Raw genomic sequence first — 27,835 nt, 5'->3', positions numbered from 1 at the left:
GCTGCTACTATTTGAGATTCTGAATGGAATCTTGCTACTTTTGAGGGTTCTAAATGGAATGTTGCTACAATTTGAGATTCTGAATGGAATCTTGATACTCTTTGAGGGATCTAAATGGAATGCTGCTACTATTTGAGATTCTGAACGGAATCTTGCTACTTTTGGGGGGTTTAAATGGAATGTTGCTACAATTTGAGATTCTGAATGGAATCTTGATACTCTTTGGGGTTCTACATGGAATGTTGCTGCTATTTGGTTTTTTTGCCAGGTTCTTGTGACCTGGATTGGCCACTATTGGAAACAAGATACTCGGCAAGATCCAGTATGGCTATTCTTATGTTCTTTACTTGAGGAGAGGTGTGCAGATCCAAATTTACATTTAATTTAGTTTTCTAGGGGCTCCTTTCACTAAGCTTCAGTAAGCGCTGCCTGGTTACTGCCAAGTTAGCACGGGAGTCATTACCACCATCTCGGGTGGCCGTAAGTGCTCCAGCCTCCCCTCCCCCCCCCCAAAAAAAAATGGCTATTCAGTAAGTGGTTCACTTACCACATGGCTATTTGTTTTTTTGTTTTGTTTTTAAAGAGACTGCCTTTTACCCACTGCAGTAAAAGGAGGCCTCAGCATGTGTCAAAAACAAGCGCTGATTTTAGCGCAGTCCCCTTAGTGAAAGGACTCCCTAGCGCTTACATGCGCATCAATCAGAATACAGCAGCAAGACTCATATTTGGGAAATCACATTTTGAGAGTGCAACTCCTCTCCGTGCAAGACTACACTGGCTCCCAATTAAAGAACGTATCAACTTCAAAGCCCAGACTTTAATCCCCAAGATAATACACGGAGAATCTCCAGACTATATGATAAATCTGATCGACCTCCCAGCAAGAAACATGTCTGTATCCTTGCAAAAGTACCTCAACCTGCACTACCAACTGTAAAGGTCTCAAGTTCAAAACTTATTATGGATCCAATTTCTCCTTCCTGGGCAGCCAACTCTGGAACGCTTTCCCTAGACCTATCCAAGCAATCCATGACCACCTACCATTCAGGAAAGCACTAAAAACCCATTTATTCAAGCAAGCCTACCCAAAGGACCCAGATTAATCTTATGAACCCATCTACCTTACATATACCGAAGAGAAAACGACATTGGTCCAGACTCTATCTCTCACCTTACCTTCCTCTATCACCTGTCTCTACCTACCCATCCATCCTATTACTAAGTTATACTTAATTTCCTACTTTACATAACAAAATTCTGTGTTACCTATTACTATGTAAGCCGCATTGAGCCTGCTTTTAGTGGGAAAGTGCGGGATACAAATGTAATAAATAAATAAATAAATAAATATTATTATTCCATAAAAATGTTCTCATTGTTGGCATCTAACTTTTGGTGTACCTTATAGAATTGCCCTTTTAAATTTGTATGTAAGGAACCACGAGGCAAAATCAAATTCAGAAGAAGCAATTTATTCGCTGACCTGACACAACCCTGTCTGCATCAGGGTCAATCAGATATAATTGCAGCGCAATGTCATGTCATGTAGGGTTGTTCACATCAAAAGCAACAAATATAAAATACAGAAAGAAAACAATTTGTGTCTCTACAGTCTGCTATAGAGCTTTCCTTCCTAATGCCTCGTTACCCTTCGTGTTGTTGTTTCCATCTGTTTTGTGTGGTTTTTAAATGTGGATGACAAATTATTGAAGGTAATAGCTAAAATAGTTCAAATCCAGTGCTGCCTCTTACTGAAGAAGCAATCCAGTACATTTGAAAATTGAATGCTTCAGAGGGACGGCTCTGAGTTGAACGTTCTAGATTTCTGACATTTGCTCTCCACAAAAGTATCTTTTCTGTTTAGGGGAAAAGTAACAGTACTACCCAATTACAATTAAGTCAGGGGCAGTGATATCAACAGGGGCTGCCATAAAGCCATCTTATTTTAACTCGCTCTTTGGGGTTCTTTTATTAAGCTTCGGTAAAAGGCTGTCTTTCTCATAAGAAAAGAAATGGCCAGGCGGTAACTGAACCGCTTAGCAGGCAGTCATTTCCGGAGGGAGCCCTTACTGCTACCCATTGAGATGGCGGTAAGGGCTCCTGCGCTAATCTGGCAGTAGTTCCAGATTGGCACACAGTGAGTTTCCGCCGGGCTCTTGCCGCTTAGTAAAAGAGCCAATTTATGATGCTTTAGCGTCATAGCCACCGAGAGGGGGGGGGCAGGGGGGACAAAATTCCCCGGGCCTCCAAGAGGGACCCGGCGCCGCAGTCCCACCCGCCCTCCGTCGGCGACCGTCTGCCCCCCTTCATTGAAATCACAGTCTCACCTCTGTGAAAGCAGTGCTGCAGGTAGCAGAACGCCTCCCTTCGGCCCTCCTTCCCTCCCTGTGTCCCGCCCTCGTCTGATGTAACTTCCTCGAGGGCGGGACACAAGGAAGAAAGGAGACCATAATGGAAAGGGACACCCAAGTTTTCTTGAGGACGTCCTCGCGAAACGTCCCGATGGAGGGGCTGGGAAACCCGTATTATCGAAACAAGATGGACATCCATCTTTCGTTTCGATAATACGGTCGGGGATGCCCAAATCTTGAAATTTTGGTCGTCCTTAGAGATGGTCGTCCCTAGACTTGGTCGTTTCTGATTTTCAGCGATAATAGAAAGCCAAGGATGCCCATCTCAGAAACGACCAAATGCAAGCCCTTTGGTCATGGGAGGAGCCAGCATTTGTAGTGCACTGGTCCCCCTTACATGCCAGGACACCAACCGGGCACCCTAGGGGGCACTGCAGTGGACTTCATAAAATGCTCCCAGGAACATAGCTCCCTTACCTTGTCTGCTGAGTCCCCCAACACCCCCCCTAAAAACCCACTACCCCCAACTGTCCACCACTACCATAGCCCTTAAGGGTGAAGGGGGGCACCTAGATGTGGGTACAGTGTGATTCTGGTGGGTTTTGGAGGGCTCGCTGTTTCCTCCACAAACGTAACAGGTAGGGAGGGGGATGGGCCTGGGTGCGCCTGCCTGCACTGCACCCACTAAAACTGCTCCAGGGACCTGCATACTGCTGTGATGGACGTGAGTATGACATCCAAAGCTGGCAAAAAATATTTTGAAAGATATTTTTTGAGGGTGGGAGGGGGTTAGTGACCACTGGGGAATAAGGGGAGGTCATATCCAATTCTCTCCGGTGGTCAGCTGGTCATTTCATCCACCTTTTTGTGCCTTGGTCGTAAGGAAAATACGACCAGGTAAAGTTGTCCAAGTGCTCATCAGGACGTCCTTTTTTTTCCATTATGGGTCGAGGACGTCCATGTGTTAGGCACGCTCAAGTCCCGCCTTCGCTATGCCTCCGATACGCCCCCTTGAACTTAGGCCATCCCTGCGAAGGAAAGCAGTTGTGGACGTCCAAAATTGGCTTTCGATTATACCGATTTGGACGACCCTGGGAGAAGGACGCCCATCTTCCGATTTGTGTCGAAAGATGGACGTTCTTCTCTTTCAAAAATGAACCCATTCGGGAGCTGTCTCCCAGGACCTTGTGCAGGACGTACACATCACACACAGAGGGGCATTTTTGATAAGACGTCTAAGTCTGACTTTGGACATTTTGCACAAAACGTCCAAAATCCGAACAGGAAATAAGGTCATTTTCGAAAAAGAAAAATGTCTATTTTTTTTTCCGAAAATACTGTTTTGAACAAGGTTTTGTGCTTTGGACAGTTTGTTTTTAGGTCCATCAAAAAAAAAACAAAAAACAAGTTCAAAACGTAGAAAATCAAACCATTGGGATGTAGGAGGAGCCAGCATTTTTAGCAGACTGATCCCCCAGATATCCCAGGAGAGCCCTCCAAAACCTCTCCCCACCTCACTGTACACCACTACAATAGCCCTTATGGGAGAAGGGGGCACCTATATGTGGGTACAGGAGGATTTTGGTGACTTTGGGAGGGTTCACAGTTTCTACCATAAGTGTGACAGGTAGAGGGAGATAGGGACCTGGGTCCCCCACTCTATAGTGCACCGAACAAACCACTCTACTACTCCAGGGACATGCAGGCTGCTCTAATTGACCTGGCTATAACATCAGTGGCTGTCATAGAGGTTGGTAAGTCATATTTTTTATTCACATTTTTGGGGAGTGGGAGGGGGTCAGTGACCACTGGAGGGGGGGTATTAGGGGGTCAACCCTGATTCCCTCCAGTGGTCATCTGGTCATTTAGGGCATCTTTTTGTTCCTTATTCATTATAAAAACGGGTCTAACTCAAAGCTTCTTAGTTTTAGGTTTTTTTTTCCATTATGGCTAAAAAACATCTTAAATCTTAGGAACGCCCAAATCCCGCTCTTAACCCCCCCCCCCCCCCCAACACACCCCCTTGAGATTTGGACGCACTGCAGATGAACAGCATAGAAAAACATATAAAAAATAGGTTTCAAAAATACTGATTCGGACGTTTTTGTGAGAAAAAAACATTCAAATGCTGCTTTCTGACACTTTTCAGATGTTTTTCTCTTTTGAAAATGAGCCAAATAGTAAAATAGTAGATGATGGCTGAAAATGACCAAGAGGCATATTTTCAAAGCACTTTGGGAGGCTAAGTTCCATAGGTTTCTATGGAACTTTGGGAGGCTAAGTGCTTTGAAAATAAGCCTCCAAATGGCCCATCTCATCTGTCCAGTTATTTCTATTCATATTTCTAGGATATACTTAAAGTGCCAGCCATAGACTTTGAGAACTTTGTAATATATCTCCTTCCCACTTGGTCAGATTTACCATTAAGCAGGTTACGCTACCCAAAAAGCAGCTGCAAAGCAAAATAAAAGCCCCCGTTAACCACCCAAACTGAAAGACTCATCACTTCATGCTTTTACCCACAGGGAGGGTAAACAATTTACAAATAGCCCATTTTCCTCCGGTAAATGGCTTTTGTACGCTGTCTTCATTTTATAATCTACAGTATATTTATCTATCTGTATTCATGTATTTATTTATTTATTACATTTGTACCCCGCTCTTTCCCACATATAGCAGGTCCAGTGCAGCTTGCATAGTAAAAGAAAGCATCTTACATGGTAGAGAATACAGTAAAACAAGGAACTGTAGGAAGAGTATTATAAATTGTGATGATCATAACTACTTACATTATGAAAGGCATTACAAAGGACATGTGAAAAGAATATAATGAACTGAGAAAAAAATAACAAAAAAACACGGTGGCAACAGTGTCTCGGAATATATTAGTTAGAATAGGGAAGGTAGACAAGGATATGATAGGTGAAAGGGACGGAGAATGGGAGGGAAATGGTAAAGGGTGGAGGGAAGAAGTTGAGGGATTGAGTATAAGGGATTAGTGAAAAAGGTCAAATGTAACATTGGGGTCAAAGTAAGCGTCGACGTCTTAGCAGGAGTATCGTAGGTGATCTGGTGGAATTAAGTTGGTCCATTAGGGTAACCTTGCTTGAAAAAAATGGGACTTTAACATTTTCCTGTCAGCTAGCACATTTGCTTATTTCCGATCTGAGGAAGAAGGGCGACCTTCGAAAGCTAATCAAGAAATGTATTATGTCCAATAAAAAAGGTATCATCTTATTTTCTTTTCCATGTTTTATTTTGTTTGATTTCTATAGATTCTACATGGAATGTTGCTATTCCACTAGCAACATTCCATGTAGAAGTCGGCCCTTGTAGATCACCAATGTGGCCGCGCAGGCTTCTGCTTCTGTGAGTCTGACGTCCTGCACGTACGTGCAGGACGTCAGACTCACAGAAACAGAAGCCTGCGCAGCCTTCTACATGGAATGTTGCTAGTGGAATAGCAACATTCCATGTAGAATCTCCAATAGTAGCAACATTCCATGTAGAATCTCCAATGGTATCTATTTTACTGTCATAGTAATGCTTGAATGTTTTCACTTATATACACTGTCAGCTAGCACATTTGCTTATTTCCGATCTGAGGAAGAAGGGCAACCTTCGAAAGCTAATCAAGAAATGTATTAAGTTATGTCCAATAAAAAAGGTATCATCTTATTTTCTTTTCCATGTTTTATTTTGTTTGATTTCTATTGATAACCTTAAGAGTGGACTAACACGGCTACCACACTCCTCTACTTAACATTTTCCTGAAAGGTAAATAGTTATTAATAGCTCGGATGGGCCTTGGGAGAGCAGTCCAACGTTGACTACCCAGGAAGGAGAAACTGTTCATATATATAAATAGATACCTACATCTATATCTTTTTAACTTTCTATATATATATATATATATATATATATATATATATACAGTGGTGGAAATAAGTATTTGATCCCTTGCTGATTTTGTAAGTTTGCCCACTGACAAAGACATGAGCAGCCCATAATTGAAGGGTAGGTTATTGGTAACAGTGAGAGATAGCACATCACAAATTAAATCCGGAAAATCACATTGTGGAAAGTATATGAATTTATTTGCATTCTGCAGAGGGAAATAAGTATTTGATCCCCCACCAACCAGTAAGAGATCTGGCCCCTACAGACCAGGTAGATGCTCCAAATCAACTCGTTACCTGCATGACAGACAGCTGTCGGCAATGGTCACCTGTATGAAAGACACCTGTCCACAGACTCAGTGAATCAGTCAGACTCTAACCTCTACAAAATGGCCAAGAGCAAGGAGCTGTCTAAGGATGTCAGGGACAAGATCATACACCTGCACAAGGCTGGAATGGGCTACAAAACCATCAGTAAGATGCTGGGCGAGAAGGAGACAACTGTTGGTGCCATAGTAAGAAAATGGAAGAAGTACAAAATGACTGTCAATCGACAAAGATCTGGGGCTCCACGCAAAATCTCACCTCGTGGGGTATCCTTGATCATGAGGAAGGTTAGAAATCAGCCTACAACTACAAGGGGGAACTTGTCAATGATCTCAAGGCAGCTGGGACCACTGTCACCACGAAAACCATTGGTAACACATTACGACATAACGGATTGCAATCCTGCAGTGCCCGCAAGGTCCCCCTGCTCCGGAAGGCACATGTGACGGCCCGTCTGAAGTTTGCCAGTGAACACCTGGATGATGCCGAGAGTGATTGGGAGAAGGTGCTGTGGTCAGATGAGACAAAAATTGAGCTCTTTGGCATGAACTCAACTCGCCGTGTTTGGAGGAAGAGAAATGCTGCCTATGACCCAAAGAACACCGTCCCCACTGTCAAGCATGGAGGTGGAAATGTTATGTTTTGGGGGTGTTTCTCTGCTAAGGGCACAGGACTACTTCACCGCATCAATGGGAGAATGGATGGGGCCATGTACCGTACAATTCTGAGTGACAACCTCCTTCCCTCCGCCAGGGCCTTAAAAATGGGTCGTGGCTGGGTCTTCCAGCACGACAATGACCCAAAACATACAGCCAGGCAACAAAGGAGTGGCTCAGGAAGAAGCACATTAGGGTCATGGAGTGGCCTAGCCAGTCACCAGACCTTAATCCCATTGAAAACTTATGGAGGGAGCTGAAGCTGCGAGTTGCCAAGCGACAGCCCAGAACTCTTAATGATTTAGAGATGATCTGCAAAGAGGAGTGGACCAAAATTCCTCCTGACATGTGTGCAAACCTCATCATCAACTACAGAAGACGTCTGACCGCTGTGCTTGCCAACAAGGGTTTTGCCACCAAGTATTAGGTCTTGTTTGCCAGAGGGATTAAATACTTATTTCCCTCTGCAGAATGCAAATAAATTCATATACTTTCCACAATGTGATTTTCCGGATTTAATTTGTGATGTGCTATCTCTCACTGTTACCAATAACCTACCCTTCAATTATGGGCTGCTCATGTCTTTGTCAGTGGGCAAACTTACAAAATCAGCAAGGGATCAAATACTTATTTCCACCACTGTATATATATATATATATATATATATATATATATATATATATATATATATATATATATAACAAAGTATGATGTCCTGTATTGATTTTTACAGGATTATTCTAGAAGGAATGGTCATGATTTTTGGATTTAATACAGGTTAACCATGTTCTCCTTTATACTTTATAATCACAAACTTGCCGATTTGCCATAAAATGTCCTTTGTTTTCTGTTCCTCTCTTTTCCTCCTTGTTCTTTCTCACCAGAAAGCCAGGCCCATGTTAGTATTTCCTTCTGAGCTGCAATAAGCAGCTTGGCTTTAGAAAAATGAACCAGAGGGATTTTCTGTTTTTCTCCTCAGCGCTGCCAAGATGTCGGCTGGATATTAAGGAAACTAAGCCCTTCTAGCACTGCCAGAGTTCTTGTATTATATAAAGCCAGTAAGAAGTATTGTCTAAATCTCAGCATGTACTATAGATTCTGAAAATCACTCTGTATTGGGGTCAAATGCTACAACATGCAAGAACAAAACACCTCCATCATACATCAACAACCCTTTCCTGATTATTTCTATTCCTTCTCTTGCTATTTCATTGTCTGCATGTTATCTGTAGGACACCACAAGTGAATTCTGTGAGAGGAAATTATGGTACTTACTCCATAGTTTTGCAGGAGAATTTCCATTTCCGACCTTTGAACTGGCGCCCGATATTGGGTCACAGAAGACATGAAGGTGGACTGTAGCGTACAGTCCCCTCTAGGAAATTGTATTTATTTACTACATTTGTATCCCGCCTTTATCCAAGGCGGATTCAAGGGTTCACGTACATAGATTAAATGTTTGACACATACATGGTCAGACAATATTCGCATACAAGGTTTTAAGTAGTTTACATACATGGTTTTAGACAGAAGTCATATGTGGTTTACAAAGGTAGCATTTGCCATTCTGAGGCAAGGAAATTTGATCAGATGAGCAGGTGAAGCTGGTAATAAGTACAAGATCAAGCAAGGAGTTCAATTGAAATTAAGAGAGGGGTTAAATAGAGAGTTATTAATGTGGCTGAAAAGGCTTTTACAAACAGATGCGTTTTTAGTAAACGCTTGAATTGTCGGGGGTCTTCACATGTTCTCAGGTATCCTGGTAGAGCGTTCCACAGAGCAGGGGCAATGAAGGAGAAGGCTCTTGGTTTTGTCTCAACATAGTTTGATGATTTTGTGGAAGGTAAACATAGCTGATTGCATGTCTCGGATCTTAGCGTTCGTTTCTGTTGGCATGATGGCATTTCGGAAGTAGTCTGAGACTGTCCCAAATACATGTTGATGCGTCAGCACAAGAATCTCGAATTGCACTCTGTATGGTATAGGAAGCCAATGCAGTTTTTTTATAATGTTGGAGTGATGTGTTCTGACCTTGAGATTTCCCTGATCAATCATGCAGCTGTGTTTTGGATGACCTGTAGGACTTGCGTTGGGGAAGCTGGTATGCCTAGAAATAGCGAGTTGCAGTGATCAATTTTAGTCAGTACCAAGCTCTGGACAATTGTTTGAAAGTCAGGTGGTGTTATCACGCCTTTCAAGTTACTTAACACATGTAGTTGAAAGAAGGACGTTGTGATCATATGGTCTATGTGCTTTTGCATTGTCAAGATTGGTGTCTAGTAGTATCACAGGCCAGCTAAAGTTTCAGAGCTTAGCTAAATTTACAGCACATTGTTCGCTATATCGAATCCGGGGGATTGTGTTCATTCTGAAGGTCATACAACTCCATTTCTACACTTTGTCATAAATCATTAGTTCTAATTCAGTTACGAGTATTATTGACCATTAATTGTGTGGTTATATAAAAGTGGATAGTATCATTCCTTCACCCTGACCTTACACTTAAGTGCAATTTGAAGCAGGGTATTAAGCAACATAATATTGTAGTTGGTGGTACATTTGGTTATTAAGACATCTCAAAATGTGGGTTCAGACCTACTGGCTACAGTGGCATAGCCACAGGTGGGCCTGGGTGGGCCAGAGGCCACCCACTTAGGGCTCAGGCCCACCCAACATAGTAACATAGTAGATGATGGCAGAAAAAGACCTGCATGGTCCATCCAGTCTGCCCAACAAGATAGACTCATATGTGTATACCTTACCTTGATTTGTACCTGCCTTTTTCAGGGCACAGACCGTACAAGTCTGCCCAGCAGTATTTCCCGCCTCCCAACCACCAGTCCCGCCTCCCATCACCGGCTCTGGCACAGACCGTATAAGTCTGCCCTCCACTATCCTCGCCTCCCAACCACCAACCTCTCTTCCCCCACCTGCTCCGCCACCCAATTTTGGCTAAGCTTCTGAGGATCCATTCCTACTGCACAGGATTCCTTTGTGCATATCTCACGCACAAAAAAGAGGGAATACAGCATACAAAAGCAACCAAACAAAGCAAACACTGGGCCTTCAGAATTGAGAAAAATGTAGTCCTTTATTTATAATGAAGACCCGACACGGTCCGTGTTTTGGCATACAAACGCCTGCATCAGGAGTCTCTGAGAAGAAGCTGAGAGGCTTGAATAATTCCTTTATGTATGCAAGTTAATCCACAGAAAGAACAAAAGAACAGCCAACCGATCAGCAAACACCATGTGACAAGAAAACAGTAGCACATGTTTAGCGGTAGCTGGTGGGGATCCCATGCTCCACCAGCTGACGAATTCTGCTTGATAGTAGCGAAAACGCTACTCTCCACGATACTGGCACCTGTGCATGCTCAGATTTCAGCACATGCCTGCTGTAGACTACCAAGGTGGAAAGAAGGTTTTCCCGCTAGATGGGATATTTTTTGGTGGAAGTGTGGGGGGAGGGAGAACACTTGGTACCCACCCACTTCTTGCCTAGGCCCATCCAAAACCTGTTGTCTGGCTACGCCCCTGACTGGCTATCCCAGTAAAGCCTTCTGGTGGATCCTGAGATTTATTATTATTATTATTATTTGTAGCATTTGTATCCCACATTTTCCCACCAATTTGCAGGGTCAATGTGGCTTACATTTGCCGTAATGGTGGATGCCATTTCCGGGTAACAGAATTGCAAATGTTATTGCGTACGGTGCATACATACATGATAACATACATGGAACATAACATATATGGAATAGATCATGGTATATATATATACCGTGTGCGTACATACATGGTAGAGAAGAGTAACTATGGTATTGCATGAAGGTTTCAGAGTGATAAATTGCATTATAATCTACATTAGGTCATCAACTGTAGAGAGATCTTGCTTTACATAAGGTTTAGGGTGGTGGTGTCTGTCATGTGATAAGATTTCGGTTTTGTATAACTCGTGTGTAGTGTTATTATTTAGTATTTAAGATGGATGTTTATGGTATGCCTTCTTGAAGAGATCTGTTTTCATTAGCCTTCGGAAGATGGTTAAGTCTTGCGTTGTATTTATGGCCTTCGGTAGTGCGTTCCATAGTTGTGTGCAGATGTATGAGAAGCTGGTTGCATATGTGGATTGATATTTTAGCACTTTACAGTTAGGATAGTGGAGATTAAGGTATGTGCGTGATGATCTCTTTGCGTTCCTCCTAGGCAAGTCTATGAGGTCTGACATATAGTTCGGGGCTTCTCCGTAAATGATTTTGTGGACCATGGTGCAAACCTTGAACGTAATTCGTTCTTTTAATGGGAGTCAGTGCAGTTTTTCTCTTAGGGTTTTGGCGCTTTCGTATTTCGTTTTCCCAAATATGAGGTTGGCTGCTGTGTTTTGAGCGGTTTGAAGCTTCCTAATGATTTGCTCTTTGCATAGATGGTATTACAGTAGTCTAGATGATTTAACACCATTGATTGTACTAGACTGCGGAATACTTCCCTTGGGAAGAAAGGTTTGATTCTTTTACGTTTCCACATTGAGTAAAACATTTTCTTTGCTGTGTTTTTCGCATGGTCTTCGAGTGTGAGATTTCGGTCAATTGTGACTCCCAAACGTTTCAGGCTGTCTGACACCGGAAGGCTGTAGTCTGGGGTGTTTATGGTGTTGGGTTTGTTTGTGTTGTATTGTGAGGACTGGATGAGACACTGTGTTTTTTCTGCGTTCAGCTTTAGTTGGAATGCGTCCGCCCATGAGTTCATTATTTGGAGGCTGTGTGTGATTTTATTTGTGATTTCGGTTAAGTCTTGTTTGAACGGGATGTATATCGTGACATCATCTGCATATTTGTACGGGTTAAGTCCTTGGTCGGATAGTGATTTGGCTAATGGTGTCATCATTAGGTTGAAAAGGATTGGTGAGAGCGGTGATCCATGTGGTACTCCGCATTCAGGTTTCCATGGTGTTGATGTTTTTGATTTGGAAGTCACTTGATAAGTTCTTGTTGTTAAGAAGCCTGTAAACCATGGAGCGGAACAACACAAAAACACCTTAGAAGGGATTTTAAATACAATCCACTGCACTTGTAGTATTGATGTTATTTAAGAGGCAGATACTGTAAATCAGGTGTCAATGCTGCACTCTGAGGTACCCTGTTCATCAGAACCATCTGGAGTCAGGCACGCCATGGGAGTGGCATGTTTGATTTGAAGAGAGGAACACAGCTTCTGCTACTGTTCCCCCATAGAGAACAGTGTTAATGGGTTATTGTGAAAAAGACATTCCTCCAACCTTTCTATAAAAGAAACCCAGACATTTCAGTTTTTAGACAGCTTCTGTGGTTTGTATAGCTCAAAACTGTGTCATAGATGGAAAAATTGGAAGCCAAATCCCTGTCATTAAAGCACAGTAGCCTCAGTCCGCAAAACTGATTTTAGCATCCATTTCTGAGATCTAACTGTTTACTGAGCAACAGATATCAGAGGAAATGACTAGTCCGAGGAAAGTCAATTGTAATCAACGCACTTATGATGCACACTGCATGTGATTTTAAAGTGCACTACTTATCCGCAGGGAAACAGTATGGGTAGCTGGATTTTGCCACTGGGAAGATTCCTGTCCATACATACAGTAGACTACTTAAAAGTGCTGAGAGCATTTGATCCTTGACAACACTGAGCAATTATTGAAAGGACAGGTGCAATGGCAATCCCCAGAGTCCTCAAGGAAGCCTGTCAAGAGCATGGCAGCGCATCAAAGTTAGATATAATGTAGCTTAGGTTTTTTTTTTTTTTACAGTTATACTATGACACTGAAATGGAAAAAAAATTCTCTTAAAATTAGAGGCCACTGTTTTAAATGGATTTCATAATAATAACAACCCTTCCATGACCAAAAGGTCACCTGAAAACGATCTACGAACTAACCGACTTCCGCAAACTATTGAAGACTCATCTCTTTGAGAAAATTTATTGCAAGGATCAAAACACATGAAGTCCATACAAACTAATAGAAATGCATCAATACACTCTCTTCTGAATTCTCTTCCCCCGTATTTTCACCACACTTAAAACTCTACCCACAGACAAAATTGTTATACCCTAATGTTCTCTTCCTAATGTTCTATCGCCCTATCATTTTCCCATTGTTACATTCCATTGTTCTATTCCCCAAACGAAATTTTGACTTTGACTTTGTCTTCCCATAACTCTTCACAATGTAACCCATAATCGTATTATAACAAATTGTATTTCCATCATTCACAATGTATTATAAGCCACACTGAGCCTGCAAATAGGTGGGAAAATGTGGGATACAAATGCAATAAATAATAATCTATAAGAATCAGTGTATACCAGTACTGAACATTTCTAGATCTGAAGGAGGAATGGGTCTTATAGAAATAGATTACGCCTATCTAGCTACTATCATAGCTCTCCAGGCTTACCTCATAGAATTCATCAGACCCCAATGCACAAGAGCTGTGGAAATATAAAAGAAAACTTCCAGAATCCATTTCCATCATTAAACTTGGACAAATGTTCCGAGGAGTAGAAGGAATGGAAAAAAAATCCATTGGTACCAAAAGAGAAAGAAGCAACAGAATTTGCGAAGGGAGAGAAAAAAACTCTTCAAAGGATGCGTGAAATCGCTTCCTATTGGAGGTGGTGGAGACGAGGACTGTACCTGAATTTAAGAAAGCACTGGCCAGGCACGTGGGGCTCTTCGGGAAAGGAGGAGATAGTGGTTGCTGTGGATGGGCAGACTGGATGGGCCATTTGGCTCTTATCTGCCATCATGTTTCTTTGCTTCTAATAAGTGTCAAATGCATACGTATGGAGGAACCATTCGTTGATCGAAATAGGACACATGAATGGTTAAGGAGAGGTGAACAGAAACATAAAGATGAGCAATCGTTAGTTTCAGCCCAGGACAGTGGAATATGAATGAAATGATTTACAGTGAGCATTGAGAAAACTGGTGCAACAGACATCTGTAGATTCTGTAAGAAAGAGCTAGAAGCAGCTACTCATCTCATGGCTGATTGCAAAGTGCTGTTGGTGGAAAATTTGTAATTTTTTTTTGTTACATTTGTACCCCGCGCTTTCCCACTCATGGCAGGCTCAATGTGGCTTACATGGGGCAATGGAAGGTTAAGTGACTTGCCCAGAATCACAAGGAGCTGCCTGTGCCTGAAGTGGGAATCGAACTCAGTTCCTCAGGACCAAAGTCCACCACCCTAACCACTAGGCCACTCCTCCACTGTTGCTACTATTTGAGATTCTACATGGAATGTTGCTATTCCAGTAGCAACATTCCATGTAGAAGTCGGCCCTTGCAGATCACCAATGTGGACGCGCAGGCTTCTGCTTCTGTGAGTCTGACGTCCTGCAGGACGTCAGACTCACAGAAACAGAAGCCTGCGCAGCCTTTTACATGGAATAGCAACATTCCATGTAGAATCTCCAATAGTAGCAACATTCCATGTAGAATCTCCAATAGTATCTATTTTATTTTTGTTACATTTGTACCCTGCACTTTCCCACTCATGGCAGGCTCAATGTGGCTTACATGGGGCAATGGAGGGTTAAGTGACTTGCCCAGAGTCACAAGGAGCTGCCTGTGCCTGAAGTGGGAATCAAACTCAGTTTCCCAGGACCAGAGTCCACCATCCTAACCACTAGGCCACTCCTCTTTGGAAACTCTGTAAGCATTACACCATCAATGTACCAAGAAAGCGTTGGGATCATGCCCCTGAGAGAACTGTGAAAAATGAAGAGGTTATGATCACCTGGGATATCCCCATCCTGACTGATAAGAACATAAGATAAGCCATACTGGGTCAGACCAATGGTCCATCTAGCTCAGTATCCTCTTTCCAACAGTGGCCAATCTAGGTCATAAGTACCTGGTAGAAACCCAAATAGTAGCAACATTCTGTGCTGCCAATCCCAGGGCAAGCAGTAGCTTCACTAAGTCACTTAACCCTCCATTGCCCCAGGTACAAATAAGTACCTGTATATACTATGTAAACCGCTTTGAATGTAGTTGCAAAAACCACAAAAAAGCCGCATATCAAGTCCCATTCCCTTTCCCCATGTCTATCTCAATAGCAGACTATGGACTTTTCCTCCAAGAACTTGTCCAAACTTTTTTTAAACTCAGATACACTAACTACTGTTACCTCATTCTCTGACAACAAGTTCCACAGCTTAACTAGTCTTTGAGTAAAAAAAAAATATTTCCTCCTATTTGTTTTGAAAGTATTTAATGTAATTTCATTGAGTGTCCTCGGTCTTTGTACTTTTTGAAAAAAATGGAAAATTGATTCACTTTTACCCGTTCTACACATAGAGGGGCATAATCGAATGGCGCCGGCAATCTATTTTGGCGGCGCCAAAAACAGCTGACCGGAACCGTATTATCGAAAAAGATGGCCGGCCATCTTTTCTTTCGATAATACGGTTTGGCCCGGCCAAATGCCAGAGTTCGCCGGGTTTGAGATGGCCGCTTTTGTTTTTCAGCGATAATGGAAACTAAAAGCGGCCATCTCAACCCCGGCTAAATCCAAGGCATTTGGTCGTGGGAGGAGCCAGCATTTGTAGTGCACTGGTCCCTCTGACATGCCAGGACACCAACCGGGCACCCTAGGGGGCACTTCTAAAAATTAAAAAATATATATACAAATAGCTCCCAGGTGCATAGCTCCCTTCCCTTGGATGCTGAGCCCCCCCCCCCAAATCCACCCCAAACCCACTCCCCACAACTCCACACCATTACCATAGCCCTTATGGGTGAAGGGGGGCACCTACAAGTGGGTACAGTGGGTTTGGGGGGGGGGGGTTGGAGGGCTCAGCACCACAAGTGTAACAGGTAGGGGGGGATGGGCCTGGGTCCACCTGCCTGAAGTCCACTGCAACTAACAAAAACTGTTCCAAGGACCTGCATACTGCTGTCAGGGAGCTGGGTATGACATCTGAGGCTGGCATCGTCTGTTTCTGACACCTTACGTCCTGCACCGTGCATGTAGCCCCTTGCAGGACATAAGGCATCAGAAACAGATGATCCCACAACAAAGGCGCCAGAGTCGACCAGCGCTGAAGAAGACTCTTTGGCTGGTGGGGATTGGGGACCCCCACCAGCAAACAAGGTACCTGATGTGGCGGCGGGACGGGGGGGGGGTTGTGGTTGTGGCAGCAGCGGGGGGGGGGGGGGGGGGCGGTTGGGTTTGCGGCGGCAGGGAGGGGCCCAAAATGGCAGGGGGCGTTGGCAGCGGCTAAACAGTGCCCCTCCACATCAGGCTCTGGCCCCCGTCCTGCCGAGGTCTAGCTACGCCCCTGCTCTAAAATTGCCTGAATTTGGAATGGGCACTTAGAGTCAATTTTCAGTGGCACTGTCCAGTTAAGTGTAGCTGAATATCAGTGGCCGCCTCATTCTGGGGTCCTTTTACAAAGGCATGTTAGCGTTTTTAGCAAGTGCTAAACATAAAAAGCCAATTTGCAGCGCATAGGAATATGGGCCCTCAAAGATTTCACTGTGAGACTAAAAGATACAACAAAACGCTATGTAGAAAATGATGAAGAAAAAGCCAATTTGCTAAATAGATACTTTTGTTCTGTTTTCACTGAAGAAAACCCTGGGGAAGGACCGAGAGGGACTGGCAAAAGTACACCTGAAAATGAGGTGGATAGAGCGCCGTTCACGGAAGAGAGTGTGTATCAACAACTTGGAAAGCTAAAGGTGGACAAAGCCATGGGGCCGGACAGGATCCACCCCAGAATACTGAGGGAGCTCAGAGAGGTTCTGGCGGGTCCTCTTAAAGACTTGTTTAATAAATCCTTGGAGACGGGAGAGGTTCCGAGGGATTGGAGAACGGCGGAGGTGGTCCCTCTTCACAAAAGTGGGGATAGGGAAGAAGCTGGAAACTACAGGCCGGTAAGCCTCACTTCAGTTATTGGAAAAGTAATGGAAGCCATGCTGAAGGAAAGGATAGTGAATTTCCTAGAAGCCAACAAGCTGCAAGATCCGAGACAACATGGTTTTACCAGAGGGAAATCGTGCCAAACGAATCTCATTGAATTCTTTGATTGGGTAACTGGAGAATTGAATCATCGACGTGCTATAGACGTAATCTACTTAGATTTCAGCAAGGCTTTCGACACGGTTCCCCACAGGAGGCTCTTAAATAAACTAGACGGCCTGAAGATAGGACCCGAAGTGGTGAACTGGATTAGGAACTGGTTGACGGACAGACGCCAGAGGGTGGTGGTGAATGGAGTTCGCTCAGAGGAAGGAAAGGTGAGTAGTGGAGTGCCTCAGGGATCGGTGCTGGGGCCGATTCTGTTCAATATATTTGTGAGTGACATTGCCGAAGGGTTACAAGGTAAAGTTTACCTTTTTGCGGATGACACCAAGATTTCCAACAGAGTGGACACCCCAGAGGGTATGGAAAACATGAAAAAAGATCTGAAGAAGCTAGAACAATGGTCTAACGTTTGGCAATTAAAATTCAATGCGAAGAAATGCAAAGTGATGTACTTAGGGAGTAGAAATCCAAGGGAGACGTATGTGTTAGGCGGGGAGAGTCTGATAGGCACGGACGGGGAGAGGGATCTTGGGGTGATAGTATCTGAGGACCTGAAGGCGACGAAACAGTGCGACAAGGCGGTGGCAGTAGCTAGAAGATTGCTAGGCTGTATAGAGAGAGGAGTGACCAGCAGAAGAAAGGAGGTTTTAATGCCCCTGTATAAGACGTTGGTGAGGCCCCACCTGGAGTATTGTGTTCAGTTTTGGAGGCCGTATCTTGCGAAGGATGTTAAAAAAATGGAAGCGGTGCAAAGAAAAGCTACGAGGATGGTATGGGATTTACGTTCCAACACGTATGAAGAGAGGCTTGCTGACCTGAACATGTACACCCTGGAGGAAAGGAGGAACAGGGGTGATATGATACAGACGTTCAAATATTTGAAAGGTATTAATCCGCAAACGAATCTTTTCCGGGGATGGGAAGGCTGTAGAACGAGAGGACATGAAATGAGATTGAAGGGGGGCAGACTCAGGAAAGATGTCAGGAAGTATTTCTTCACGGAGAGGGTGGTGGACGCTTGGAATGCCCTCCCGCGGGAGGTGGTGGAGATGAAAACGGTAACGGAGTTCAAACATGCGTGGGACATGCATAGAGGAATCCTGTGCAGAAGGAATGGATCCTCAGAAGCTTAGCTGAAATTGGGTGGCGGAGCAGTTGGGGGGAAGAGGGGGTGGTGATTGGGACGCGAGGATAGGGGAGGGCAGACTTATACGGTCTGTACCAGAGCCAGTGATGGGAGGCGGGACTGGTGGTTGGGAGGCGGGAAATACTGCTGGGCAGACTTATATGGTCTGTGCCCTGAAAAGGACAGGTACAAATTCAAGGTAAGGTATACACATATGAGTTTGTGTTGGGCAGACTGGATGGACCATGCAGGTCTTTTTCTGCCGTCATCTACTATGTTACTATATAATCACATGCTAAACAATAGAGTCGCCCATATATTTCTGAGTATCGCTAGCATTTAGCATGTGCTAATGATTAGCGCACCTTTGTAAAAGGACCCCTCAGGGTGGTTTAAAGGCGGTTAGCTTAGCGGAGTTAAAAAAAGATTTGGACAGCTTCCTAAAGGAAAAGTCCATAGACCATTATTGAATGGACTTGGGGAAAATCCACTATTTCTGGGATAAGCAGTATAAAATGTTTTGTACATTTTGTGGATCTTGCCGTATTTGTGACCTGGATTGGCCACTGTTGGAAACAGGATACTGGGCTCGATGGACCTTTGGTCTTTCCCAGTATGGCAATACTTATGTACTTATGTAAACAGGAAGAGAATCTTCTGTCTGCTTAAACCATGCTGAATATAGACCCCACTGGCATTGCTTCCCTGATCTAAACATACTTTCAGAAGCTCCCCCTTTCTATAAGACCAGAAAGTATGCATGCTGTGAACCCCATATAAAGATTGTCCAATCGACCCAGGAAAATAGCTTTGAAAATTGTCCCTCTACAGGTCACTCCTAACCCATCTGCCACTATAAAGAGAGCTTCAATAGCCAAATGGATTACCATTCATTTCTGTCTGCATCGCAGTTGCAGAAATGTCTCGTGTCCAGGCAGCTTTCCTCCAATCCGCAGGAACACTGCTGTACTTCAGGAATGGATCCTCCCCAATAAACGTGCTTCTCATTGGCTCGTCCAACCCACCACGTAAACGGTGCCCCATCTAGAGGAAGAAAATCAAAGAAACTAAACAATAGAGGCATTTTGACATTCACACATCATTAACCTGGAGGATTTCGTGAAGAACTACTACTGTGTTTTTTCTTAAAGATATTTGGAAAATAACAAATTGTATCCCCAAGCCACATTCTCTCACAAAGACATATAAATCACGGCATATCTAATGATAATCTGCTGGAATGCAGTGGAGAGAAAAAATCATGGGAAATTGTCAGCAATGTATGAGGTTACTAAAATATCACAGAGGTAAAACAAAAATTAATACAAGGAGGCATGGATAAAAGGACAATTGTTTAAAAATAACCTGCACATAGGTGTCAGCATGTGCTTTAGGAATCTGCATACAGCAGACATTTCCTGTTCACTTTCAGTTTGTTTGGGCTTTTTTTCCCCCTCTGATTTTTGGATGTTTCTGTTCCTTGTACACTTTCTTTTAAACAAAAACTTTTTAACAGGCTTGAGTGTAAATTTTAAGGGGCTTCGACATTAGCTTCAGAACTTAGTACAAGAACAGTGCTGGGCAGACTCCTACGGTTAGGGTTACCATTTTGTGTCCTCTAAAAAAGAGGACACGTCACGCCCCCCGCCCAACCCCACCACGCCCATTGCCACGCCCCTTTCATATCCTCATTCCGCCCCCCCTTTCCCCTCCCCCTTCACTTGGAGGGGCATAATCGAACGAGAACAGGTCCGTGAAGCAATAATTAGAATTTATGTGGAAGGACCCAAAACTTCCTCCAGTGCTGCTCTGCTGCCCATTGCTGAGCGGCTGCTTTTCCTCAGGCGCACTGGTTTTGAAACAGAGCATGCCCTGAGAGGAAAAACAGCCACAGGGGCAGGCAGTCACCACTGAAGGAAGATGTCTTCTGCTGGCGGGGCCTTGGGATCCCCGCCAGTCAAGGTATTTCCTGTTGTGGCAGTGATGGGGGAGGAGCAGCAGCTGTGATGGGGGGGGGGGGGGCGGCAGCGATTGGCGATTGGGGGGGGGGGGGGGTAGGGTTACCATATGGTTCCAGAAAAAGGAGGACGGATTGAGCAATGGAAGCAAAACCCGGCTGGCTCAATCCGTCCTCCTTTTTCTGGAGCCATATGGTAACCCTAGGGGGGGGCAACAGCCCTGCGGCCTGCCCCAGGCCTGGTTCAGTCTCTTGTCGGCCCTGTTTGGTTGACTTTAGCTGCAATAATGTAATTTTCAATCCGTAGAAAAACAATTGAGTATCTGATACATCTGGAATGTGTGGATTTTAAGTGTAATCCCCTGTTAGATTGGGATTACTGAAGAGAGTAAATCCTTGTGGAGAGTCACTGAGGGGAGTGACTGGGAGTTCCCTGGGTGAGACGAAGCTCAGCCGAAGGGGTGTAGTTTGGGAATAAAATGCAGAGAGATAGGAACTGACAGTTTGTGGAGGAGTTAGTGATTAATAAAAGTAGTTGCATGTGAGAGCACATGGTCTTTTGGCTGTCTGAAAATACCCTGCCAGTAGATCAGGATGAGACAATGGTGTACCAAGGGCGGGGTGATGGGGGCGGTCTGCCCCTGGTGCACACTGCAGGAGGGGTGCAGGGAGCAGCAGTGTGGCTGTCGGCTCCGCCGGTTCCCTGCTCCCTCTGATGTTACTTCCTGTTCCGGGGCAGAGGAAGCAGGGAATCAACAGCCAAGTGACTGCTCCCAGCACCCCAGGAGGTAAGAACAATGCACCCGGGGAGGGGGTTGGAGGTGATGCACCGGTGAGGGATGACACTGCACCTGGGGGTGTTGATGCTGCACCCGGGGGAGGGGGTGCGCAGTGGCGATCCGCCCCGGGTAGCAGGCCGACCAAAGAACACCACTGGGAAGAGAGAGAATAGTCCTGTTGGAAGAAGTGTAACCTTTGGCTCACAAGGAGGGGGCTACTCCACAAAGCGGCAACCAGTGAATTTAAGTGCTACGGGTGGGCAGGAAAGGGTCCCATCCCGGGAGCAGTGGGATTGGAGCCAGGGAGAGCTCGGTCCAAAGTCCAGGGTGGATCTAGAGAAGGATAACCGCTGGAGAAGGGTCAGACAGTGAGGGGTCTGAGTGTATTAGAGATAAACCAATTGAGAGAGGAGAAAAAAAACAGCCTTTGAGATTTAACACTGTGTTGAAGATCAGTTCACATTTCTACTTGCCTGTTGCAGAAGTTCAAATGAAAGTTGAGTTTATTATTTATTAAGCCTTAGGAGTGCTGTGTGGTTCCTGAACTATTAATCATTTCTATAGCGCTACTAGATGTATGCAACACTGTACACATTATATGCAGGTACTTTCTCTGTCCCTAGAGGGCTCACAGTCTGTTTTTTTGGTACCTGGGACAATGGAGGGTTAAGTGACTTGCCCAAGGTCACAAGGAGCTGCAGTGGGAATTGAACCCAGGTTGCCAGGATCAAAGCCCACTGCACTAACCATTAGGCCACTCCTCCACTCCCGAGTGGAACCCAGAACCGTTTAAGTCTCCCAAACCCTCAGATCGTTGTTCCGGACCATTGACCCATTCCCAGCTCGACTGCATGCGGACTGGAATTGAGGTGTGTGGTAAGGTTGGCCTGCGTGTAAGCGAAGACTGTGAGACTTGAGTGAGATAGTGAACATTCTTTAGTGGCCCGAGTCCAGACTAGAACCGGGTGAGTTCTGAGTTGCATAAGGAATGTCCAAAGATGTATTGGAAGGACTTAGGTTGTGAAGATTTGAGCAGCTTTACGTGTCAGTCATTAATGCTGGTGAATCAGAGGAGGAATTATTCTATCGCAGAAGAACAAAACACAGCTACATACACCGGTGCAAACCATTTTGAAAGTAAGCAGCAACAGATGCCAATCCTGTACTTGTGGATTATGCTCAGGGTTTATGTTAAATAGAGGAATGTGTAAACTGTTACATATTGTAATGGAGCTGTAATTCATAGGAAGAATAATTAACGTCAATAATCGGACATCGTAAAATGAACTGAGAAGGATTACCCGGGTCAATTTTTGTTTTCCCAACAGAGAACATCAACCCCTTAATCCCTAAAATTAAACAGTTTTGATCTGAAATAGGCAGGGAAAAATCAACAAACTGAGTTGACTCCGATGGCTAATGTGCCTCGAATTTCAGAAATATGCAAGCGATCAGCATGTATTAGCAAAACCCTAGATCTCACAAATCAACATAAACCGAAATGCACAGTCAACCATGTCAATCTTAATTATACAAAACCAACAGTACTGTTTATAGTGCTCTCTGCAAATGTGAAGAAAGTTAATTACGGCAGCATCCAAATAACATAAGCGAGAAAAAAAAAAAGATGAACGTTCCATGTTTTGGCTTATACTGCTGGCTTTATTAACTTAGATGAATCTATTTCACAAGATTTGAAATTAGCAAAACAAATACTTAGCTTGTACTTTGAATCAGTATGCTTTGTTTAATGAAACAGAGAAAATGTTCCAAGAGTCCACGGCAAACATTACTACAATCTGAAAAAGCAGAATGGGAATGAAGTACTTCTCAAGCCTGCCATGGTGTCAGGAGACTTGCTAATGCAGGATGGATAAGTACATAAGTACATAAGTAGTGCCATACTGGGAAAGACCAAAGGTCCATCTAGCCCAGCATCCTGTCACCGACAGTGGCCAATCCAGGTCAAGGGCACCTGGCACGCTCCCCAAACGTAAAAACATTCCAGACAAGTTATACCTAAAAATGCGGAATTTTTCCAAGTCCATTTAATAGCGGTCTATGGACTTGTCCTTTAGGAATCTATCTAACCCCTTTTTAAACTCCGTCAAGCTAACCGCCCGTACCACGTTCTCCGGCAACGAATTCCAGAGTCTAATTACACGTTGGGTGAAGAAAAATTTTCTCCGATTCGTTTTAAATTTACCACACTGTAGCTTCAACTCATGCCCTCTAGTCCTAGTATTTTTGGATAGCGTGAACAGTCGCTTCACATCCACCCGATCCATTCCACTCATTATTTTATACACTTCTATCATATCTCCCCTCAGCCGTCTCTTCTCCAAGCTGAAAATCCCTAGCCTTCTCAGCCTCTCTTCATAGGAAAGTCGTCCCATCCCCACTATCATTTTCGTCGCCCTTCGCTGTACCTTTTCCAATTCTACTATATCTTTTTTGAGATACGGAGACCAGTACTGAACACAATACTCCAGGTGCGGATCAGAAAAGATAAGCTGTCCCTTCTAATCAGTGTCTGAAATCTTGAGATGTATACGGTAAATGAAACACATACCTATATGGTTATATCACTATAATATAGGAGCAAAAAATATATATGGCCGGTGGGAACAATAATGGTCCATCCAAACTGCCCAGAGAGATTTATGACACTGAGGGGCCCCTTTGAGCTAGAATCTTGGCCTAACAAATTGTAACAGCCAAATAGGGTTACCATTTTGTGTCCTCGGAAAAAGAGGACACATGTCATGCCCCCGCCCGCCCCTACCATGCCCACTGCCACGCCTCTTTTGGATCCTCATTCTGCCCCCTTTCCCCTCCCCCGTCACATAGTCCCCTCCCCCACGCCCCCCCATCACATACTTCCCTCCCCTCCCCTTCCTTACCATCTTCCCTGGTGGTCTAGTGACGTCTTCGGGGCAGGAAAGAGCCCCCTCTTTCCTGCCCGGAGCGCTGCCTGCCCTTGCCTACATCCTTCTCGGTCTCAGCTGGGGATTCAAAATGGCCAACGAGAGTTGAAGCGGCCTCGCGAGACTTCTACTCTCGGCGGCCATTTTGAATCCCCAGACCGAGAAGGAGGATGGGCAAGGCAGCGCTCCGGGCAGGAAAGAGGGGCCTCTTTCCTGCCCCGAAGATGTCACTAGACCACCAGGGAAGATGGTAAGGAAGGGGAGGGGAGAGCCACGGCGCCGATGGATTGTGCAACCGCACGCACGCCCTCCCGCATGCACGTTTGTCCAGAAATCCGGACAAACGTGCATGCCCTCAAAAAGAGGACATGACCGGGGAAATCCGGACGAATGGTAACCCTACAGCCAAACAGAGAGGGTAATCAGCATACATAAAAAGTACGCAAACAAAAAAAAGCACCGGGCCTTCAAGACAACAGGAGTATTTTATTGATAAATGACCTGACACGGGCCGTGTTTCGGCGTCAAATGACGCCTGCCTCAGGGATCAAGGTTCGGCTGTAAGAAATGTTACATTTGATTCTGTGGTCATGTTTGTTTCTGCAAGAGGACGAGGCAAATACAGGAGATCACCTAATATTGTGGCTGTACGTTCTGACAGCCTCACTTGATGTTTTTTTTTCCCAACCCCCTTCTTCGGAGGACAGGCTTCGGATAAACACACACTTAACATTACTGACCACCGAATCACGGTATCGGATAGACACAAATTTAACATTTCTAAAAGCCGAACCTCAACCCCTGAGGCAGGCGTCATTAGATGCCGAAACACGGCCCGTGTCGGGTCATTTATCAATAAAATACTCCTTTTGTCTCAGTCTTGAAGGCCCAGTGGTGCTTTTTTTGTTTGCTAACAAATTGTAATACATGATTTTACTGTTCACTAAGCCCACCTTTTGGAGTCTTTGTTACCATAAGCGCTCTTGCATTAACTGTGTGCATTAGCTAATTAGGGGGGTCCTTTTACTAAGGTGCGCTGAAAAATGGGCTGCGCTAGTGTAGGCACGTGTTTCAGGTGCGCGCAGATCCATTTTTTTGCACGTCTGTAAAAAAAGGCCTTGTTTTTTTTAAATTTTTGCCGAAAACGGACGTGCGGCAAAATAAAAATTGCAGCACGTCCATTGTCTTAGCGGTAAAGTCTCACACAGTAACCGTGCGGTAATTGTCTATGCACGTAGAATGACAATTACCGCCCGGTTTCCGCCGCACGCAGGAAAACAAAAATTATTTTCCAGTGCGTGTAGCGGACGTCCATAAAAAACAAAATTACCACCCAGGCCACATGGTAGCCAGGCAGTACCCAAATTGACACATGTAGGACACGCGTATGTGTCTACACAGCTTAGTAAAAGGACCCTTAGCAAATGGTAAGTAGAATGCTCTCACTGGCTAACAGGCTTATTTTCGAAAGAGAAGGACGCCCATCTTCCGACACAAATTGGGAGATGGGCGTCCTTCTCTCAGGGTTGCCCAAATCTGCATAATGTTTCCATGCATTAACCACACATTAAGGGCTTAATGCCATTTAGTAAAAGGGCCCCTGAATTATATATATATTTTTAAATATTTCTTGTTACATTTGTACCCCGCGCTTTCCCACTCATGGCAGGCTCAATGCGGCTTACATGGGGCAATGGAGGGTTAAGTGACTTGCCCAGAGTCACAAGGAGCTGCCTCTGCCTGAAGTGGGAATCGAGCTCAGTTCCTCAGGACCAAAGTCCACCACCCTAACCACTAGGCCACTCTTCCACTGTTGCTACTATTGGAGATTCTACATGGAATGTTGCTATTCCACTAGCAACATTCCATGTAGAAGTCGGCCCTTGCAGATCACCAATGTGGCCGCGCAGGCTTCTGCTTCTGTGAGTCTGACATCCTGCACGTACGTGCAGAACGTCAGACTCACAGAAACAGAAGCCTGCGCAGCCTTCTACATGGAATGTTGCTAGTGGAATAGCAACATTCCATGTAGAATCTCCACTAGTAGCAACATTCCATGTAGAATCTCCAATAGTATCTATTTTATTTTTGTTACATTTGTACCCCGCGCTTTCCCACTCATGGCAGGCTCAATGCGGCTTACATGGGGCAATGGAGGGTTAAGTGACTTGCCCAGGGTCACAGAGAGCTGCCTGTGCCTGAAGTGGGATTCAAACTCAGTTCCTCAGCACCAAAGTCCACCACCCTAACCACTAGGCCACTCCTCCATTATGTGTGTTATCCCCCCCCTATATTCTATAACTCCTGCTAAAAAATGTATGCACATTTTAATTGAATGATGAGCTAATTAGTACCAATAATTGGCTTTTAACAAGCAATTATTAGCACTAATTAGATTCAATTAACAAGCCAGTTAGCGTCAATAATCAAACTTAACAAGCAATTATTGACACTAATTGGCATTAATTAGATTTTATGTACACAGCTGTCTAAGCACATTCTATAAAGAGATGTGCGTAAATTCTAAGATGCGGATCTGAAAAGAGGGCACGGGAGGGTCATGGTGGGTCATGGGCATTCCTAGAATTTATAGGTACTGTTATAGAATATGTCTCTTCTGCGGCATCTACACCAGGTTTTCATTACCATAAATGGCCGTGACTAAATATAGTTAGAGAAAACGGGGGTTGGGTATCCTATATAATAATTTGCACCTCCAACGTTCTACGTCTGGATGCCTGGGTTCGTAACACAATTACCATTGGTCCACCCTCGCATCTGAATGTGATGACGTCAGAGGTCGGATCAGTGAGAGGGAAAGGAAACCAGCACCAGCCAGCCACAGAACATTGGAGGTGAGGATAGAATCGCGGGAGAATCGCCCCCTCCCTCCCCACCTCTCCTCCAAGTTCCAGACCCCCATGTCTCCCTCCCTCTCTCTCTCTCCCCTCCGAGTGGCAGCCCGACCTGCATTGCCCGCCCTCTTCTCCCAGTCCTCCGCCTGCCGCCCAGAATTTAAAAGTTCTTAACTCGGGGTCCAGCGGCAGCAGTTAAAGGCGAGCAGGCACGGCGCTTCAGCCTGCCTTCCCTTTTGTCTCAGCTCTGCCTCTGGTCCCACCCTTCCGGAAACAGGAAATGAGGGCGGGACCAGAGGCAGAGCTGAGATAGAAAGGAAGGCAGGCTGAAGCGCCGTGCCTGCTCACCTTTCACTGCTGTAGCCGGACCACGAAGTAAGAACTTTTAAATTCTGGGCGGTACGCAGGAAGGCGAGGGGCAGGCGGAGGACTGGGAGAAGAGGGCGGGCAACGCAGGTCGGGCTGCCACTTGTAGGGGACAGAGAGAGAGGGAGGGAGGCGCGGGGGTCTGGAACTCGGAGAAGAGGGGGGCATGGAACTCAGAGGGGAGAGGAGGAGAAGAAAGAAGGGAGGGGGGCATGGAACTTGGAGGGGAGGGGTGAGGGAGGGTGCCAAGCTGGAACTCGGAGGATAACCTTGCTAGCGCCCGTTTCATTTGTGTCAGAAACGGGCATGTTTTACTAGTATTCTATAAACTGCACCTAAATGTAGGCGTCGTTTAAGGAATACACCTAAGCATTTTTTTTTTAACAGCGCTGATTTTTTTTAGGTGTGGTATATAGAATCTTGTCTGACATTGCTGTCTGGATGTCTCAACGCCACCTGAAATTAAACATGACCAAAACCGAGCTTCTCATTTTCCCCCCCAAACCCACCTCCCCACTCC

The 27,835-nt window shown here is 44.9% G+C and overlaps 1 protein-coding gene across 4 annotated transcripts in view; it reads right to left on the bottom strand.

Moving 5' to 3' along the window:
* CNTNAP5 (contactin associated protein like 5) overlaps nucleotides 1–27,835 on the bottom strand; it is a 531,488-nt gene that overhangs the window by 129,146 nt on the left and 374,507 nt on the right. For all 4 annotated transcript variants that reach the window (XM_030209381.1, XM_030209382.1, XM_030209384.1 and 1 more), the window contains one exon: nucleotides 19,319–19,475. In XM_030209381.1, the coding sequence (XP_030065241.1) occupies nucleotides 19,319–19,475 (157 nt within the window). The remainder of the gene's footprint in view (nucleotides 1–19,318; nucleotides 19,476–27,835) is intronic.

This window comes from Microcaecilia unicolor, chromosome 7 (genome assembly GCF_901765095.1).
Source record: "Microcaecilia unicolor chromosome 7, aMicUni1.1, whole genome shotgun sequence".
Lineage (NCBI taxonomy): Eukaryota > Metazoa > Chordata > Amphibia > Gymnophiona > Siphonopidae > Microcaecilia > Microcaecilia unicolor.
The sequence above is the reverse complement of the archived record's forward strand: the minus strand, read 5'-3'. Positions and strand labels throughout refer to the sequence as shown.